The sequence below is a fragment of the Rhincodon typus genome, chromosome 20 (assembly GCF_021869965.1).
Source record: "Rhincodon typus isolate 14 chromosome 20, sRhiTyp1.1, whole genome shotgun sequence".
Classification (NCBI taxonomy): Eukaryota; Metazoa; Chordata; class Chondrichthyes; order Orectolobiformes; family Rhincodontidae; genus Rhincodon; species Rhincodon typus.
The window spans coordinates 15,159,281-15,179,277 of NC_063351.1; the positions used below are offsets into that span (position 1 = coordinate 15,159,281).

The following is a 19,997-nucleotide window of genomic DNA, read 5'->3' on the forward strand; positions in this document are numbered from 1 at the left end:
TCTCCAGCATCGGCAGTTCCTACTATCTCTAATATTGTAACAATGCTGGTTGTTTGCACCTCCCCTGTTGTTGTATGCTATAGGTTAAGGTGTTTACCAGCCTCTCTTCCCACCTCCTGTTCAAGCCATGCTCAGTAACTAGGAAAAATCAAAGCTGTTCCCTCTTTCTCCTCCCGGGTAGTGGAGGCTTCAATACTGCATTCTGAAAATGGTGATGTCCTTGGCATACATTCAAATTAGTGTATTTTTTCTTTGTTATATCTTGGCTCCAGGAGCCAATGTGTAATTATAAACTTGGCATGCTGTTTTCCATGTTCAGTCATCAGACTTTGCTCCACCCCAACTCAGATGCAGAAGTCAATAGTAGTACCATCATTCCTGCCTGGTTAACTGGTGACACTCGATGTATCAGGGTCAAAACCCAGACGGTCCTCAAAATGGCTCTGTATCGGGCCACATTGTATGCATTTATTATCTAAGCCATTGGTTAGATAAGGAACTTACTTCCCATGGTTTTTAAGAGGGATAATAAACATGCCCGTGGTTTGCTTGAGTAATGGTTTCTCAACCTTATAAATGAGTGCTTTAATGTAAACTGTGTACACTTTATCCATTAGAAAGAAAAGTTAACTAGAATTAATTCTTTACAATCAGCCGTCCAGAAACGTCTTTCCTGTGGTTCACCAGTCCTTGCAAGACGATGAAATACATCATCTGGCGCCGATTCAAATGGATCTTTCTTGGGATCATAATACTGCTGTTTGTAGTTCTGTTCCTTGGGATCTTCTTTTATTCATTGCCGGTAAGTACATAGCATGGGTTTTAATAATGCTGTTATCAGAGTGAGTACACAACACCATGGGTGCTTTTGGGGAATGAAATAAGCTGAGACATTGGTAATGTTCTATTTTTCTGTAACTTTACATCACTGACTTAACACTTGTAGCTCTTTTTGGCTCAGTTGCTTGAAATGCTGTTGTGTTGGCCACTTTCAGTACAGAGTTTGGAGGCACAGTAAAATTCTTAATGGCTTCTCTTGGTATCTGTTACCGAGTTCAGGATTTTGTCTAAATGTGGAAGATGGTTCTTGAAGGTAGCTGTGCAGTAGAAGATGATCTTAAGTGGCATTTTGATTTGAAGAAAATGCAAACACTAATTTAATCACCAAATTATTTTTATTAATTAAATAAGAGCTTTCATACTTCAACATTAATCCTATTTAATTTCCTTTCCTCATAAACTGTTCAGTGTGCAGGCTTGCACAAAATTAAGTTACCCCAATAAGCTATCTACCTGTTAACCTTTTCTAAAGCTTTCTAATTTTGTTCACTTCCCCTCATGCTGTTAAAGTTTTTTTTTTTGTGCACTAAAAGTTGGTCAAAAATAGCAGTGGAGTTCCACAAACAAGCCTAATTTTTGTAATGCAATTGTACTTTTACTCCCTCCCTCACTGTTAGTTACCATCCTGTTTTTGTCTGCTGACCTTTTTAATGAAGGTGAGTTTCTCAGCCCTCTGTTGACTAATAGGTAGTCTACTTTGTGAGACAGGATATGTCTCCTTGAGATCTATTTTATGATCCAGCCATTAAAATAGAGACCTGCAGTTGCAGGTTAACAGAGGCTTGAGACTGCAATTAGAGTTTGGAACTTCAGAATGAGAATCCAGGGCTTTACTACAATTGTTAAATGATGTTTAGAGTGGTGTTGAAGCTTTTTGCAAATTTGTTTTAAAACAAATGTAACTTTTGTACGGGTGCAATAGTGTACACATTGTGTACACATTGTGTACTGTCATCGCTGGGATAAGCTGAATATATTTAACTGATTTGTAAATTAGATTCTTTTTCTCATAACCTATTCACGTGCCACCAGCAATACAAGAGTTAATGTCAGTAGGCAAGTTTCACATTATCTTAGCATTTTCAATTAAATACACCAAATTGCCAATGGCATGTGGTATAAAGTATAGCTACAATAATGTTGGACGAGCTGCAATTACATTGATTTACTCTGGACTATGTTCAGTTCATTGGGTATAAAAAAAGAGATTGGAGTTTAAGAATTTCACTGGTGTAATAAATTCTGTATATTGCTACCATGTTAGAGCAACTAGGCTGTTAATTTAAAATTAAATAAAACCCTTCTGTCTTCCACGTTGATGGAAGACAAAAGATTATGGGAAAGTTCTTTTTGAGGTGATAGGAGGAAAAGTTCAGCAGCATCCATCATGGCCTCCAGGCCTGCTGGGATAGGAGGGAGGGACATAAAGGTGTCAACACCAGAGTTGGCTCAGTAGTAAATCACAGTTAGTGGAGCTAGCACAGGAATGGCAAACCAAAGCAGCTGTTCGTTGTGCAGTGTTGGATCTCTCAATATTGTGTTAAGACAAGTTCCCTTCTCATGACCTTGCTTTCCAATGCTGTTTTTACACTGCCATCATCTCCCTCCTTAGCCTCGTGACCTTAACATGGCTGGCTTTTTTTGAAGTTGCTGATTAAAGCTGAAAAATTTTAAGGACCGCCGAGTCTGGAGGCTCTAACCATTCTAATATCACGGGCTAGATTTTTCGACAGCTGTTTGATCTTTACTTCATATGCCTATGATGAGGTGCTCTGGCCATTTATTTTTCCATGATTAAGATTAAATTTTCTGTGCTTCCTAGCAAGACAGTAACTGCAGCTGTTAGTGTATCTGATTCTTTTCATTCTTAAAACTAAAAGCAGAAATCCTTTTTCCTTATTAAAGATTTGGCTACTTGAAAGCTGAAGTTTTATGTTAGCATCCATGAAATTCTGATTTGTGTTTCAAACCAATTCAGTTCAAATGAAGTTTATAAACTTAATGTCCTTTGGCTTTGATCTGCTGCGCATCGAGTAGCGGACTAAAATTTAAACAGTGTTTTTGCTTTTTTCCCCTCTTGTGTTTAAGATTTCTTTCCCTTTTTTAAGTTGAGTCAATGGTGGGAAGGAAAACAATTAGATGAAGGTGTTTAGTGGAAATGTTTCAGGCAGTGGAGCCCCATGGCTATGAGTTTACGTGTTCACGTCTGATGCCAGCCATTTGAAGCTGGCAAGAAATTGGCAAATGTGTCAACACCCAGAGATTGAGGAGAAATTAGAGGGAGGATTATCTTGCATGTTGTTTATGCAGGCCACAAAGTAAGTCTCCGACTAACCTGGCTTCAGCTTATGTGGTATGTTAAGTTGGTGGTGGTGGAAGTAAGGTAATACTTGCTCCTAACTAGTACTCATCCAAGTGAGTGTTGCATTATTAATTTCCCAATGCAATCTTGTATCTTCTTTTTATTTAAATGTACATTTCCAGAATGCAATTTTAACTAATTTAGGATGGTCGTAGAGATGTACAGCATGGAAACAGACTCTTCATTCCACTTGTCCATGCTGACCAGATATCCTATATAAATCTAGTCCCATTTGGCCCGTATCCCTCTAAACCCTTCCTATTCACGTACCCATTAAATATAATTTGTACCAGCCTCCTCCACTTCCTCTGGCAGTTCATTCTATACACGCACCACCCTCTCTGGAAAAAGCTGCCCATGAGGTCCCTTTTTTTTTTTTAAAAAACCTTTATCCCCTCACTTTAAACCTATGGCCTCTAGTTTTAAATTCCTCTACCCTAGGAAACAGACCTTGACTATTTACCCTGTCCATGCCCTTCATGATTTTATAAACCTCTGTAAGGTCACCCTTCAGCCTCTGGGGCTATTTTTCCTGGAGCATCAGCCTTCAAACCCTCCAACCCCGGCAACATCCTTAAATCTTTTCTGAGCCCTTTCAAGTTTCACAGCATCTCTCCTACACCAGGGAGACCAGGATTGAATACAGTACAGGTAATTCTGCTATAACACCATTGAAGTTCTGTTCTCTATGAAGCATGGATTTCAGTAATGCTAGAATACAACCCACTTTTCACTTGCCTTCCTTACTTAAAATCAGAACTGCTGCTTCATGTCTCGATCTGAATTCAGGGCCATCTGTCATAGCAGCAGCAGCATCAGATCTGTTATTGGGGCAAGCAGTCATAATATCCTGCCTTTCTTTAAGTTGCAGCACATGAGCAGATGAATTAACAAGGCATTGATAAATTAAAACAATAGCAATTCATCAATGCCCTACTTTTCTGGTCAATTCCAATGCTAAATTGTCCCCACTCTTAAGCTAAACATCAATTTTTCTACAAGACATGAACCGCATGGTTTTTTTTTGGTATATTTGGTGAATTTTAAAAACACGCAAGCTAAGTGACATGGCATAATTCAATTTTTTCTGTGGTAACATACGATTTACATTCTGGCTTGCCAAAAGACCAAGTTTGCTCTCTCCTCTTCGCAGAAGGGGAGGCACTTCCACAGCACGAAAGAGCACCATCTGGTGGGGTAACTAAGAATAGTGCTGCCTATAGTCAAGTAGGTCAGTCCTTGTGCATGGAAGGCTCTGTGACTGGGAACAGAAGAAAAATGCCTAAAAATGAAGTTGATGAGTTCTTATTTTCTTGTCAACTTTCATCTTCTCTTCCTCTAAGTTTGTAAGCGAACAAGTGTTGTACCCAAGCACGCTTTATCAAATACAAGGGCAAATTGAAGAATAGTTACCACAAAGTTGGTTAAATCCTGTGTTCCTGCTTCATCTAAATGTTAGACAGTCCAGGCTATATCTCACCGCAGTGGTTAGCACTCCAGCCTCTCAGCACCAGGAACCCATGTTTAATTCTAGCCTCAGACAATTCTGTGTGGAGTTTGCAGAGTGTGCCATTGTCTACATGCGTCTCCACTGGGTGCTTCGGTTTCCACCCACGATCCAAAAAATGTGTAGTTTGGTCGGATTGGCCATGCTAAATTGTCCCGTAGTGTCCAGGGACATGCGAGCTAGGTGGGTTAGCCATGGGAAATGTGGGGCTGTGTAATGAGGGTAGGGGACCTGGGTCTGGGTGGGATGCTGTTCAAAGTGTTGGTGCAGACTTGATGGGCCAAATGGCCTCTTTCTGCAGTGTAGAGATTCTATTCCCAAAGAAATGGGGAGGAAACTTAGTCTATTCTCTCTAAATTTAAGAAAATGGTTTTTATTTAGATTGATCATGTGATAAGTGTGGTTATAAGTGTAGTCTGAGCACAGTGCAATAACTTAGAGCAAAAAATTTCAACAAAATGGAGCTGTACTTTTTTTGAAAGAAGTGCTTCAGATGTAAAGCATTTGCAAATTAGACTATTAATAAATATTCCTGAGTAGGCAGATCAGTGCGTGTCCACCTGGCACTGTCCTCAGAAGAGGGGATGAGTCTTAGTGGGGTTGAGGGCAGTTCATCTGTAATGTGGGTTAGTCTCCAACTCTTGAGTGGTATGGCCAAGTGAATACTGACTCCTCCATGTCCCATACCCCTCTGTTTTGGAGACTTTAACTGTAAGTACTGCAGTCAAGTTTAATGTTAAATGTTCTGTTCAAGCCAATGTTGCCTGTGAACCTGAGAGCTGTCTGTCGAATAGCTCCCCAAAGATTTAAATTGGCTGTCATCTCTTTGAACTGAGGTAAACTTACTATGTACGTAAACCCAAAGAACTGTAAAATTACCATCTATAGCCAAAATAATCAGGTAAGTGCTCTGATGTCTGTCATTACATTTTACAAATACACTCAGTAGTGAAAGAAAAGAACAAATTGTGGTGATTCCTAAAGAAAAGCCACCTTCTGAATGTGAAGTTTTGCTATCAAGATGAAAGGTCAAACTGATCTCTCGGCCCAACTTGATCTGCACCATCCATGTAATCCACCTATTGGATTATCCCTCTGTGGAGATCGGGTAATCGATAGGATTTGAAAATGTCAAGAGTTTGACCAGACCCACAATGCAATCCAATTAACACTTAGCTTCTGTACAAGCTTTAAATGAACAAGATGTGTAATGGGGTGCAAGAACCCGAACTGCAGTTGTAGTGCAATTTCATGAAGTTGTGTGGCCCATAAAATAAGGCAGTGTTTTGGGAGGATGGCCTTTGGATTCCAGATGGTTCAGTTTTCCAAGTAAAATGTTATCTTCCATCTTACTATTCTAAACGTGGTTCTCCAGTCTGACTGCTGGGAGCACTTGAACTTAATACAGCAACCTAGACAAAACACTGGTGTATTTTTAAATCTGGGATTTTCAGGCGTTTTCATCAGTAGACGATCTGATGGAAGTAGCACCATTCAGGAGCAGTCTATATCAAAGAGGCGAAGCCCACCAAAATGTGAAGATTCATAAACCAGTAGAAGAAAGCTATCTGACTTCCATTTTTTCTTTCCAATATTGTTTATAAACGCTCTTCAGAATGAGAGCAGGAGGGAAAGACCTGAGACCTAACTACACAAACTAACTTTTTTCCTTTTTTTGTTGTTAAATGCATACTTGGGATGCATTTATTGCCCATACCATCTTGGCCTTGAGCAGGTGATGAGCTGTCTGTAGCTAAATGGCTTGCTTAGACCACTTGAGGGTGGTTGACACAGTCCCATTATTGTGGCTCTGGAGTCACGTATACACAAGGCACAGCAAGGTGCCTTCCCTGAAAGACATTGATAAATCAATGAGGTCCTATGACAACTGTGCATTTTATTCCAGATGCTTTAATTAAATGTGATTGGACTAGAACGTCTCTTGCTGAATTGTTCGTTCTGTAACGTCTATCACACATCCGTCCTATCTGGGAAAGGATGTACAGTTGGTGTAGCAATTTAATAGCCAAAATAGAATGGGAAGGAATGACCAAATACCATTATTTGAGGGGAGAAATGATCCCATTGGTGAACACAAAGGTGCAAGCAAAATAATGAGCTTTGTTGATTTAAGAAGGGTCTGCAGCAACACTTGAAGCTCATTTGAAGCATATTAGCAGCCTTGTTTACTGGGTTCCACAGATCCTCCTTGTTAAACTAGTTTGGACCAAATAATCTACTCAAACGGAGGGATTGACTAACAATCAGGAATGATTGGTTAGTTAGAAGCATATTAATAGGGCTGTTTCCCATCTCCAAAACAAAGATGGGTGTATCTTGGTGAACATTTGGGAATTGAGCATGTTTAGTGATTTTAATATCAGAGCATCCTTTCTGAAAGCACCAAGCACTGAGTCCTGTCAACCCAAGAAAAGAGCTATTCCATGATACAAGTTCTCCAAGATAAACTGCTCTTGTCCCCATAGAAGATTGCCCACCTCTTTAACATCCTTTGGGGCCCCAAATATCTTCCTCCATCTTTGTGAGGAAAGATTAGGTGGATGCTTTAGCAGCTCACCACCACCTGCAAGGAAAACTATAGACAGACAATAAAATGCTACCCAACCAGCAACACCCACGCCCCATAAATGATTTTTAAAATAAAGAACCTCCTGAATTGTTCCCATTTGAAACATTTGTCTATCACCACATTTTTCCACCTGGAACAAATATAATATTGAGGCATTTGAGGAGTGGGTTATGATCCAACAACGAAGAAATAAAGGCAATCGTATCTTTTTAAAATCAATTCCTTGACTAACATTCAGATTTAAATGGATGATGGGTAAGTTAGATTCATTCTCAAACTGGCCACTAGATAGAGCTCTGTGCAGACTGGGGATGCTGTACAGATCAAGGGAAAGAATGCCAAACTACTGTAGCCCAGTATGTGATAGAAAAATCTGTCTTGGAGCTGAAAGAATACCAGAGACATGGCAGGAGAACAAGGCTGGTGGGAGAGGAGTAATGTGAATGGAGGTATTGTGAAAGAAATCTTGATCAAGATTTTTCACATTGTGTAGCTTTATTTACTTGATGGATTTCAGTGCCTTTTTTCCCCTTAATTTAATCTATTTGACCTGCTCCTCTGCTTCATTTATATTGAGAAAGGATGAAGAGTGAGAATGTAGGTTGTTATTTAAGCAATGTAGTAGGGCTTTTAAACTTGAAAGGGTTCAGAAAAGATGTACAAAGATATTGCCAGGATTTGGGGGATTTGAGCTTATTGGGAGAGGCTGAACAGACTGGGGCCTTTTTCCCTGGTGTGTCGGAGGCTGAGGGGCAACCATATAGAGGTTTATAAAATCGTGAGGGGCATGGATAGGGTGAATAGCCAAGGTCTTTCTCCCAGGCTAGGTGAATCCAAAACCAGAGGGCATAGGTTTAAGATGAGAGGGGAAAGATTTAAAACGGACAGGAGGGATAACTTTTTCTCGGAGGGAGATGTGAATGTGGAATGAGTTATGAAAGGAGGTGATAGAGGCAGGTACAATTACAATACTTAAAAGGCATCTGGACAAGTACATGAATAGGAAGGGTTTAGAGGGATATGGGCCAATGCTGACAAGTGGGATTAGGTCAGTTTTAGATCGAGTTTACATCAGTTTTTAGGGTCTGTTTCTGTGTTGTATAAATCTGGCTCTGACTCCTTGATTGGAAGAAAGGATTTTGAGAGGTACAGTGAGTGTGCTTCTTTAACAGCCTTACCATAAACAGCCCAGGAGACTTCTAAAACAGTAGACCACGTGAGATATTGGGGCCAATCACCAAGCATTGTAAAAGAGAAACAGGAGGTGGAAAGTTAGATTTAGGCAGGGAAGTCCAGGGTTTCTAGCTCGCAGTTGAAGGCATGCCCATCGATGATAGAACAATTGAAATCTGGAATAACCAAGAAACTAGAATTGAAGAACCAGAGATGTAGGTGAGGCCAAGTTGAAAACAATTTTTAAATCGTGGTACTGAACTATGAGCTATGTAGGTCCTTCCCCTTGGGACTGATGGATAAGTGATTTAATGCGAGTTATGGCATTTGTGTTTTAAATAACATCTTTACAAAGATAAAAATGTCAGGGACCAGCCAAGAGTGGATTAGAATTGTTGAGTTAATAAGGGTATGGATGAGGACTTCTGTGGAAAATGAGCAGAAGTGGCTGACATTAGAGGTCAGACTGAGTAAGTCTTGGAGATATGAATAGATCTTCAGAAACTAATTTCTGTATCAAACAGGTCACCAAGGTTGTGAGCAGTCTGGTTCAACTTCAGTACTTGCCTAGGAGATGGACAGTGGCAATGGATAATGGTTTCAGTCTTCCCAACAGTTGTAGACTCTGTTACAGCAAAAGGTTTATGTTGCAATTCAGATTTTGGGCTGAGAGCTCCAAGTCTGATGCAGCAAGAGCTAATGTAGGTCACTGAGCTCGGGTGGGTGGAACTTGGCGCCACTTAGGATACAGGCAGGAGAATTCTGGATCAGCTGCTATAGAAGGTGGGAGAACAGCCAGGAGAGCACTGAGCCAAGACATGAAAGAGGGACGGCTAGGACGTGGGCTACTTGAAGCACCATGGAAACTTGAGGATTTCATCGGAGTCTGTGACCTCTGGAGAAGGCCAAAAACAATGAATCAATGATGATTTATTGTCACTTGTACTCTACAATGAATACCCATAAAATACAGTGAAAAGTTTCAACTGTTGCCACAATCTGGCACCATTTTGAATGGTTTAAGAATAAAATGATGTAACAGAGTGTCCATCTTCACTCCACCGCCTTTGCTGAGCCGGCTTGGGACTCGGGGCAACAATATCTGCACCAGACCCACCAATGTCGGAGTCACCACTCTTCAGGCACTGTCTTCTCTGGGCCTACCTTGCCAATGGGCTGCCAATGCCAGGCCCTGTGCTCAACTCTCACTCACCTTACAAGCAGGAGCCCCTGGCTCCTCTGCCACTGCCACCTCACCAATTACCAGGAGCCCCTGCTCTGGGCCTACTATAGTCATGCAAGTGACTGGGAAATGATTGGGCAGTGCAAAGAGAATGACTTTAAAATTTTCTTCAGCTAAGTATTGAAAAGTCAGTCTGTTCTGGAAGTGGATATCCACCAACTTGTCGGACAATATTGGAAGGAAGGACTGAGAAATGCAGTGCGGTTGACCCTGTTGGGGGGCGAATGCCAAAAGTTGGGGGGGTGCTATCTCTTAGACCAGCCAAGCAACAGCCTGACACATACATTCATACACAAAATTATTCATTGCAGTCAGCATCCAAGGCAGCAACACCACTGTTCCTGTGCGTGTCCTGTCCCAATGGCAGGACAGACACAGCAAAGGTGACCGAACAGTACTATCCAGTCAGAATGGAGTTGCCCTGAAAGTCCTTGACATTGACCCTGCACCAGGCAAAACATTGGCAAGGAAACTACCTGTTGATTTACCTCTGAACTCCCAAGTCGTTGTATATGTTGAACACCACTTGGAGGCACAGAGCCTCGAGTACAGAATGTACTCTGAGGACTTCAGTGTCCATCACCAGGAGTGCCTCAGCAACACCACTAGTGTCTGAATTGGTTTGGTCCTATAGAGCATTGCTGCTAGACTGGGTCTGCAGCAGGTGATGAGGGAGCCAACAGGAGGGATAAACACACTTGACCTTATCCCTTCAACCTGCCTACTGCAAATGCATCTGACCTTGACCGTAACAGCAAGAGTGACCACTGCACACTTAGACTATTTCCTGCTTTCACACTGGGAATGTTGTCCATCGTGTTGTGTGGCACTATCACTAAGTGGGACAGATGATGGGATTAGAATCCAGGAGGTGCTGTGGTCCATCAGCAACAGCCTAATTGGACGCCTACACAATCTGCAACTTCAGCCTGGCATATCCCGCACTCTACCAACAAGGAAGAACAGAGGTATAGATTATCTTCTAAACAGGGAAAGGCTTCAGAAATCTGAAGCACAAAGGGACTTGGGAGAGTTCTGGTTCAGAATTCTGTTAAGGATAACATGCAGGTTCAGTTGGCAGTTAGAAAGGCAAATGCAATGTTAGCAAACGTTTCAAGAGGTCGAGAAAACGAGAGCAGAGATGTATTGTAGGGCTCTGGTCAGACTGCATTTGGAATATGGTGAGCAGTTTTGGGCCCTGGCTTTAGAGAGGTCCAGTTGTTTATGTGAATGATCCTGGTGGTGAAGGGCTTGCCGTATGAAGAGTGGTTGAGGACTTTCAGTCTTTACTTGATTTTGGAGTTTATAAAGATGAGGGGGATCGCTTTGAAACTTGAAGAATACTGAGGAGAGGCCTAGATAGAGTGGATGTGGAGATGTTTTCACTGGTAGGAGAGACTAGGACACAAAGACATAGCATCCTTTCACTCAGGCTACTTTAGAACTGAAATGAGAGGGAATTGCTTCAGCATGAGGATGATGACTCTGGAACACATTGCAGCAGAGGGCTGTGGAGGCCAAGTCACTGAGTGTATTTCAGGCCAAGATAGGCTTGTGGTAAGTAGGGGGATCAAGGGTGATGGGGACAAGGCAGGAGAATGGTGTTGAGGAACATATATCAGCCATGATTGAATGTTTGAGCAGACTTGATGGGCTGAATGGCCTAACTATGCTACTAATCTTATGATCTAACAATTGAAGTAGTATTTGCACTCCTTGGACGTTGGTAATAGTGGATGCAAGACAACAGATGTATTGATTTATAGTGGGGATGGTCAGGTGCAATTGCACTGCTGTTTCCATTATACAAGATTACTGCTGAAGGGTCTGTGGAGAAGAGGTGGTAAAAATGTTCACTGGAGAAAATTACAAGTTAACCTGGTGAATGTCAAGATTGACATGATTGAAAGTGCTGTATATCTAGATGAGTATACTAGATTGTAGATTTTTAAAATTGTCACACAGTACTGATCCAAGTGAAACTGGATGAAATCTGCATCAAATATGTGATCGTAAAAGAAATGACTATTCTGGTCCTTGTGAAACCCAAACTCCAACTTGTTAGTCTGCATGAAGCAGAGAGGAACCAGATATAACAGTTCCTCCTGTGTTGTGACCTAGAAAATAGAATTGCACTTGTGTTGCATTTAATTAGCCCAGTGTCAGTGCACCCATAACTTCAAGTGTGCACAGCACATACAGAATAGGCATGTGTGAAAAGTCACAAGTGGCTGGGTGTTACTTGACTATTACAGGCTGAGGTCATTGATTCTGCGTTCAATTTCAGCTTTTTTATATTTTAGTAAGTAAAATCGAGTTTGCATGTTTCCTTGTATTTCTATTAATACTTTTTTTTACATCCACTGCAAGAGTTTCAGATATCAATCTCCAGCCCATCTCGTTCTGTTGCATAATTCTTGGTCCAGATCCTGGATAGCTTGTATTGTAGCTTGTCAAATTAAGATGACCAGCAGATATGCTGAACATGTGTTACTACTTTGAGAAATATTAAATGTGATGTTTGTAAGTTCAAGCTTAAATAGTGCTTTCACAATATTCACTTTTTCTAATCTTCTGCTGTCTTCAACAGAACTACCTATCCATGAGAATTGTGAATCCTATCTAAGGAGTTTACGTTTGGCCAGTCTTCCCGCAGCAGTGATTCTGTTGTATAACTGACACAAGAACATTCATGTCGTATGTCTACAACCTCATGGCCTCGGGTAGAAATGGACAGAGGTTAGGAGGATGACAAAATCTACATTTTACCAAGGTTAAGCAAGGTTCATGGGGTCATGACTGGGCCATTTATCAATGATTCCATGTTAATGTGCTGACCCTGGATGACCAGGACCCTGCTGTTTTTATCCAACATTTATGCAATTGGCTGTTTGTTTAGCAGGTGCCTGTCTAGTTATGAAATACCAGGGGAATTTTTCCGTGCATTTGAAACAGCGAACTAAGCAGAAGTGTGTTTGAATTATGGCTATTCAAGGTGGTTGGTTTGCTAATCTGTTACAGCATAGGTTTAGAACAATGTGCAAATATTAAGGGACTTTTTTTATCAAATGTCTGAAACAATTTAAAGAGCAAAGTGTCTCCACTCAGTTTGCATATATCCTCATTGAATGGAAGAAACTAATGGTTGATGTTCTGAGGATTATAAATAGTGCAGCAGTGTTGTATTATGTAGTCTCTTCATGGTTTTAGTTTGATTCACTTTTTTGCGTAAGAATGTGGACCAAAATCAAATGTAACTTAAATGCAAAGTAAATCACTATTAATCAGTGTACTTCTTGTACTCTAATAACTGCAATGTTAGCATCTAATAAATCATTCCACCAGTGTCAGTGTTTTTCAGTCTTTATTGTGTACAGTGTTCCTTTAAAAAAAATTTCTAAGGATGGATACACCTATTATCCCTCACCATGTATTCACTTGATTCATGGCATAGTGCTTGAAATATACTTGCAATGTTTGTCAGGCTGCCAGTTCTTTAAATTATAATATTTACATTCAAAGATTCAACATAAATTAGCAGTTGCATTACAAAACTACAATGTATTTAAATAATCAACAACCTAAAAGCAATAGTTTGTGATTACAAATCAATAAAATATCTTATTTGCAGAATTAACAAAAACAACAATTAAAATACAAGTGTGTGAAATAGTTTGACTCTCATTACTGTGGGCAGGAAAAATTTTATAACAGTTAGTGCAGTTGAAAACATTTTCCTGCACAATCTGGATAAAATTACTTTTTGTGAAAATCACCTCAAAGCTTCTCTTTTTTTTAATGAATCCAAGTTGTCTTTCTGAAGGCTATTTTGTGATTGGTATCCTGACTAAAATGACAGTGAAATATCTGTAGACTCTATGCAAATCTAGATGTTGGTTATTGATATGTTGATCTTCAGAGTTCCCAAGGGTTGTGAATATAGGTCATATGTTGTACGGGAATGGTGTGAATTTTGTGGGCAAGTTGTCCACTGGATACACAGTGGGATTGGTTTTCATGGTAGGAGGCCCATTTAAAAGTTCCCAGTCACAAGCCCTGACGAGCTCCACTGTGAAGATCTTGAGGAGAATCTTGGCAAACTCTTTGCCCACACAACTCCTGGAGCCGCCTCCAAAAGGAATGTAGCTGAATCTGCAGGAATCATTTTCTGAGCAACCCTCCATGAAGCGATCTGGGTTAAACTCATCTTTTTTTGAGAAATTTGTGGCTACATCATGTGTGTCACAAATACTGTAAATAACATTCCAGCCTTTAGGTATCTGATATCCCTAGAAATAAATATGTTCAAAATAATTAAGCCAGTTTTAACTACAGACAAGCACTTTGAATTCAGGTACAAGGGTTGTGATATTTTGAATTGACTTCTTATAAAGTTAGTGTCCATATTGTCTTGCACTTGAGTTGGGGGGGGGGGAAGAAAAAGTTATTTCACTTGTAAACATTTATATTGTCTGACATTTAGATGACTGTATCTAGGTAACTCTTTCTACTCTTGTCTTGCCTTGTTGTTGGAGATGCACCTGCCCATTAGAAGCAGGTGCCTTGCAAAAGGAGAAGCATGAAAATTGGTTGTAAATTACTTGAACTGATGACCTAGTCATGTAAATAACTTTGAGGTGTTACTGTTCTTCCCAGTTTTATTGACTTATCAATTTTTAATGAATTCCTACCCCACCCCCCACCCCTTCACTCAGAGTTGGTGTTTTTATAGCACAAAGAGGCCTTTAGCACTTGGCCCATTGCCTTGTATGTTATGGCATTTTAAGTGCTGATCTAAGTAGTTCTTAAATGTTCTCAATTTTTAAAACCACCCTTTTAGGCAATGAGTTCCAGATACAACCCTCTGCAGGGGGGGGAAATTTTCCCACAATCTCCCCAAATTTCCTGTCTATTTCTACACTACAGATTCCCAATCTGGTGTCTCTTCATAGTTGGTTTACTCTACCCCACCCCCACCCCCCCCTGCTACTGCCCTAGTGCATCTGTTCTACACGCTGTCTAGTATAATTACATCTTTCCTTTTCTGTGGTGATCAGAAGTGCACGTTGTACTTTGTGACCTAATTAAGGTTATATGCAGTTCTATCACAACTTCTTTGCTTGTATTTTGATACCTTGATTAACCAGACATTTTCAGGGCCTTAAAAACTCTGGATGGGGCTAACTGATCAGTGCTAAATTAAGTATAGAGAAGTTACGTTGTGTAATCTCAATCTGAACCATGAAGATTTTGTATTTTTGACATTTGAAAGTGATGAGAGAAAATCCTCTGCAGCTATGTAAAACAAAAAGATTCTTAAATGTGTAAAAAGTATTATTTTACGGACCATTGCAAAGGTGTTAAATTTGTCAGACAGTCATGCAGTGCGGAAATAGGCCTTCCAGCCCATAACCCAAGCTAAACTAGTCCCATCTGCCTCCTCCTGCCCCCTATCTCTGCAACCCTTTCCTATTCATGTACTTAACCAACTGCCTTTAAACGCTGTCATTGTACCTACGTCTACTACTTCCGCAGGTAGTTCATTCCACACGCGAACCACCCTCTGTTTTTTTTTAAAAAAAAGGCATTGCTTTGACTCCAATTTCAGCTTACATTTATCACGAAGGTTTTTAGGGCCACGCGGAATCCTCCGGGGACTGGGGGACTGAGCCGAAGAGTTTCTTTGATAACACTTCCGGTATATTTCAGTTGTTCCAGCAGTTCCATGGTGATGTGTCTGATCTCTGTGCCGTCGCTGCTTAGTAATCCCTGCAAATGTGGGGAGAAGCCACATGTCAATGGAAAAGAAAAAAAAAATCAGGAGCGCTGCACCAGAGTACCGACAGAGGAGCTGCCTTCTTAAACCCCAGCGAGCTCTGGCAATGCGCTCGACAATGTGAATATAGCCTCACCTGCTCTTGTAGTTCCCTCCTGACCTTTTGTAGCACCTCCCGGTGTAAAGCCAGGAAGGTGACCAGGGAGGTGGCGGTACTGGCGGTCGTCTCATGTCCTGCAAATAACAACTCGGTAGCGGATTCCTTCAGCTCCTGTTCAGTAGCAATAATAAACACAGGTGAGGTACCCGGCAAAGCGCGCCTCTCCTTCCCATACCACAGAGACTGCCAGAAAGTCCTGAGGGAACTGGCAACAAATGGTATCAAACACAGGAATCCTCACTGTTTTAATTAACCCGTCTTTGCTTTTTTTAAGAAACGATGGAGTTTGTTCACCTGAAGTGTGAAAGTCGGAGGGGCACTTGCTGTTGGGCAGTGTATCGGTGCTGGAGTTGTGGTTAAAGGGCAGTATGGGAGGCGGGGAGGAGACTGTACTGTACATGGCTGTATTCGGGATCAGTGTTCGGGAATAGAGTCTATATTCTGGGGATAGTATTTAGGGAGATCGGTCTGTGTTCTGCAGTGGATACTGTGTTCTGAGCCGTGTCTATATTCTGGGATTAGTGTTCAGGGGATAAAGTATGTGTCTGGGAATGGAGACTGTGTTCTGGTGGGACAGTGTCTATAATTCTGGGATTAATATTCAGGAGGGAGGGAGGGTCTGTGTTCTGGGCTCGGCGCACCGGGGTTGAGGCTGTCATGAGAGAAAAAGAAAACCCCGAAGGAGCTGCGGATGCTGGAAATCTGAAACAAAAACAGAAATTGCTGAAAAATCTCGGCAGGTCCACGGACAGAAATCGGAGTTAAGGTTTCAAAGCTAGCGACCCTTCCTCAGAGCACTATCCTGATTACCTGTAAACGCAGAGGTTGCTCACTCTGCTCCGACTGCTCAATCAGAAGTTGCAGAGCATCTTTGAATTGCCCGGTGGATTCGCGTCTCGCCACTTTTTTCCTGATGTTCTCTTCGATTTTCGCGTGGATCACATTCCTCGCCTTCAGTCCCTGTCACCAAACAACAGGCACGGTCACTATGGGCGCCCCATCGGAGAGGTGACACTCTCTAGACCTCCAGGTATTACAAACAAAAAATTGGCGCTTCTCCGCCCCCCCCCCCCCCCCCGTCCTACTTTTCTAGATTTATTTGTGTTTTTTTTTAACCGATCGTTCTCCTGCTCCTTACCCGGTATAAGCCGCTGAACGGTACGTCGATGGGCAGGGAAAAGAGATTGCGGATCATCTCCTCAAAGACCTGGATGAGCTCCTGTTGAGTTTGCGGGCTGGTGTGTGTCGGTTCGAAGCCCAGCAGAATCCGCATCGCGATGCCGAACATGAGGCGCTTCATTTCGGGGTAGACCAGCACACAGGAGCCGCTGTCCAACCACCGCCGGACGCCGGCCCGGATCTCCTCGCCCATCACCGGGATGTAATTTTGCAGAGCTTCCCGCGAGAAAGCTTTCAAGATCACCTGGAATTGAAGCGAATTGGTGAGTGAGAACGGATATCCTGAATTGCAAACGGAATTTCTCAATTGTAAAAGGGCGACTGGAAAGAGCACTTTTGGCCCCAGCACTGTTGCTATCCGGGCTTCTTCGATTGTGGGTGATGTAAATTTATTGTGGGATTCCCTGGTTAGTGCCTATCGATTAGCTCAAATTCCAGGCGTTTGACCCAAACATTTCTTACCCTCTTCCTGTGTTTGTGCTCCGAGTGGTGTAGGTTGGACAAGCAGCTGGCTCCCAGAATGGTCCGCACTGAGGCAGGCCATTGTACCGAGACCAATTTGTGCTCTCCCAGTAAGATCTGCTTCACGTTCTCGGCTCCCATGATCCGCACCGTCGGGTTCCCGAACAGATGAGTCTTGTAGATGTAGCCGTACTTTCGCACTTTCATTTTCAGGAATTTGTATCTCTGTAAACAATGAATGCACGTTATCGGGTAGGCGCGGGGATTGGGAGGGGCTGGTGGGAGATGAGTTTCTAGTTTTGTTGGTTAACTATTGGGATCGCGAAACCCAAGTGAAGGAACAAATCAACCCCCCTCCCCCCCCAGAACGTTATAAACCGTTTCTCGAATACTTCCGTTGTGATAACGAGAGACAGAAAGCGAATCAAAGTTCGAGCGAGATTAACCTGACGCACTGTGTGAAATCAATCTGGCAGCCTTTCAAACAAGACTGGGTTTTTGCAGAGAGATGCTCTGTTAAATTCCTCTGTTCTTGTTAATGACAAAGTAACTGTGCAAAAGTGACTGGAATAATTTCTCAGTGCTGTACAATCCTTTTTACCTGTTGAGCAATATACTCTCACTCTCTTCAAAAACAATTTCTTATTCAAAAAAAACTTCAATCCCCCTCGCTGTTGTCAAGTTTACCGTCTACGCTCTCGGTTTCTGCCACAGGAAGTTGGTGGATGTTTTGGATAATTTTGAGAAAGGTGTTGTCTGCTATAGGAAGTTAAGTGACGGTCTCACCTGCAGGACTAGGTGGAGGGTCTCTCCCAAGAAAGGCAGCCCCATGGAGCCCGGAGGTAGGGGCTTTTCACAGGTTGGGTCCCTTCCACTGATACAGTAAACTTCCCACAACTTCACCGCGGCCACGAAAAGCGCCAAGGGCAGCACAAAAGTGCACAGGAAGGTAGCACAAAGTGTAACCAAGACCATTTTCGCAGCCAGTTAGCACTCAATTTTCAGTGCAGCTCTCGGATTAGCCTCGGTCTGGCCGTATTCTAAATGAAGCGAGTGACTCTCCCAAATGCTCACACTCCAGGTTCAAGCCTCCTTATAACTCCCCAGGTCCCCAGTCTCTCTTACCTTGGTCAGTTAAATTAGTTCACACAAAGTTCATCTTTCATTGTGTAGATTGTGCCATCCCTCTGACTCCGCCTGTTTCAGTGACGCTGGCCAAAAATCTTTAACCCATTGTTGGTCAGAAGTGCAGCTATCCAAAAGGGATAGCACGAGATAGATTTCTGACCGGTCTTCTCCCGAAGCTTAGGAAACTGATACTTTAAAAAAAAAGATCAGAAGGAGGATAGCGAATTCTAGCTCGGAAATACAGGGCAAGGGATACCGGCTTTTGCGATACAAAGTACAGAACCGTTATAAGTGCTTCCATAATCCGTTTCAGTTGCTTTACTCTTTGCACTGTGCTCATTGTGATCTACAGAAACCGCAAGTTGGCAGCTAGTCTATAAAGTGTGGGTTTGCCTTCACATTTGGACCCGGGATGTATTACATGGGAAAATATCTGTTTAAGATGATGTTAGACTTGTCCCGCTGACCTCCGACGCAATGAAACGCTTAATTGTGTCTCATTGTCATTTGGATCAAGACACGGGCTTCGTAATCCTTTCTCGGGATAGTTAAGAATTTAATACTGAACGCTAAGTCACCTGGAACTGAACCCAGTTTATCTCCAAAGTATAGTTCAGATGTGATGGTTTAAAGGAAGCCTGTGGTCATTTCTATGAGAATTGTGTGCTGTGATATCTGGGCTGTACCTGAGATTCACTAATGCATCCGGGGCGAAGGTGTTGAAAAGTATGATTCCCTGGTGACAGGCGGTCAGAGGTTTGAAATGTTTCAGAGCTGTCATGGGTGAGTTCCTGACCCCGCCAGTTCACAGTTGGAAGGTTCTTGATATAAAGATGAATTATGTAATTGTCATGAAAAGCCAAGATTCGCATTGACGTGGCGCAGAGTTTGAGTGACAGGAAACTAACAGTCTAGCGCGGCATTCACCTCCGGCTGCAGATTAAACCGCGCCTTCGGGTAACTCTTGAGAAATAACGACGTCATTCGGAGGTGAATTCCTCAAATTATGATCCTGTGCAAGCCCTAGGTTCAAACCCAGGTCAGCCAGGCAAAGCAGTGGAAAAGCAAGGTTATATCAGAAAGTAAATACGGTCGCCGTTGCCACCCACAGTTTTATAGGTACGATTACAGCAGCTATATCTCGGTGCAAAGTATGTGCGCGTTTACAGCTCTAATGTGAAGGCGGTCTGTCGCTGTAAAATGAAGATATTGCGTTTCTGGAAATGTGCACTTAATATACAACTCGGCTGCCCCTTGTTTGAACCGCTGTGTTTACAGATTTCTACTCGGATTGTTCTTGCATTGTATTGCAGCAACACCAGACGCCCTTTGCAGCAACTCCGTTAGTGAGCCATTGAATTGATAGTGCCAAGTTATTCCAAATAAACACACTGATCACTGAATGTTTTGACACATTTATAGATCATGAAATAACGTTGGCCAGTTTCCCTTTAATTCCGAGATAGTAGGAACTGCAGATGCTGGAGAATCTGAGATAACAAGGTGTAGAGCTGGATGAACACAGCAGGCCAAGCAGCATCAGAGGAGCAGGAAGGCTGACGTTTCGGGCCTAGACC

At 42.2% G+C, this 19,997-nt stretch overlaps 1 protein-coding gene and 1 long non-coding RNA gene across 4 annotated transcripts; one reads left to right on the forward strand and one right to left on the reverse strand.

Annotated features, from left to right (window-relative positions):
• Positions 1-6: 6 nt before the first annotated feature.
• On the forward strand, positions 7-13,065 carry LOC125485545. Its single transcript, XR_007264256.1, has 2 exons — positions 7-802; positions 12,306-13,065. It is a non-coding gene; the product is annotated as an uncharacterized LOC125485545 (long non-coding RNA).
• LOC109927150 (cytochrome P450 26A1) lies at positions 13,063-19,206 on the reverse strand. Of its 3 annotated transcripts, none has more exons than XM_048608684.1 (7): positions 19,107-19,206; positions 17,293-17,517; positions 16,790-17,074; positions 16,462-16,611; positions 15,628-15,762; positions 15,329-15,484; positions 13,063-14,004 (listed from the first exon to the last, which is right to left on the reverse strand). In XM_048608684.1, the coding sequence occupies exons 2-7, from the start codon at positions 17,497-17,499 to the stop codon at positions 13,660-13,662; spliced, it is 1,278 nt and encodes a 425-aa protein (XP_048464641.1). In that variant the 5' UTR covers positions 17,500-17,517; positions 19,107-19,206; the 3' UTR covers positions 13,063-13,659. The 3 variants fall into 3 exon arrangements, with proteins under 3 accessions (XP_048464641.1, XP_020382660.2, XP_020382659.2); XM_020527071.2 differs by lacking the exon at positions 19,107-19,206 and adding an exon at positions 18,418-18,533; XM_020527070.2 differs by lacking the exon at positions 19,107-19,206 and adding an exon at positions 18,079-18,407.
• Between the last annotated feature and the right edge of the window lie 791 nt (positions 19,207-19,997).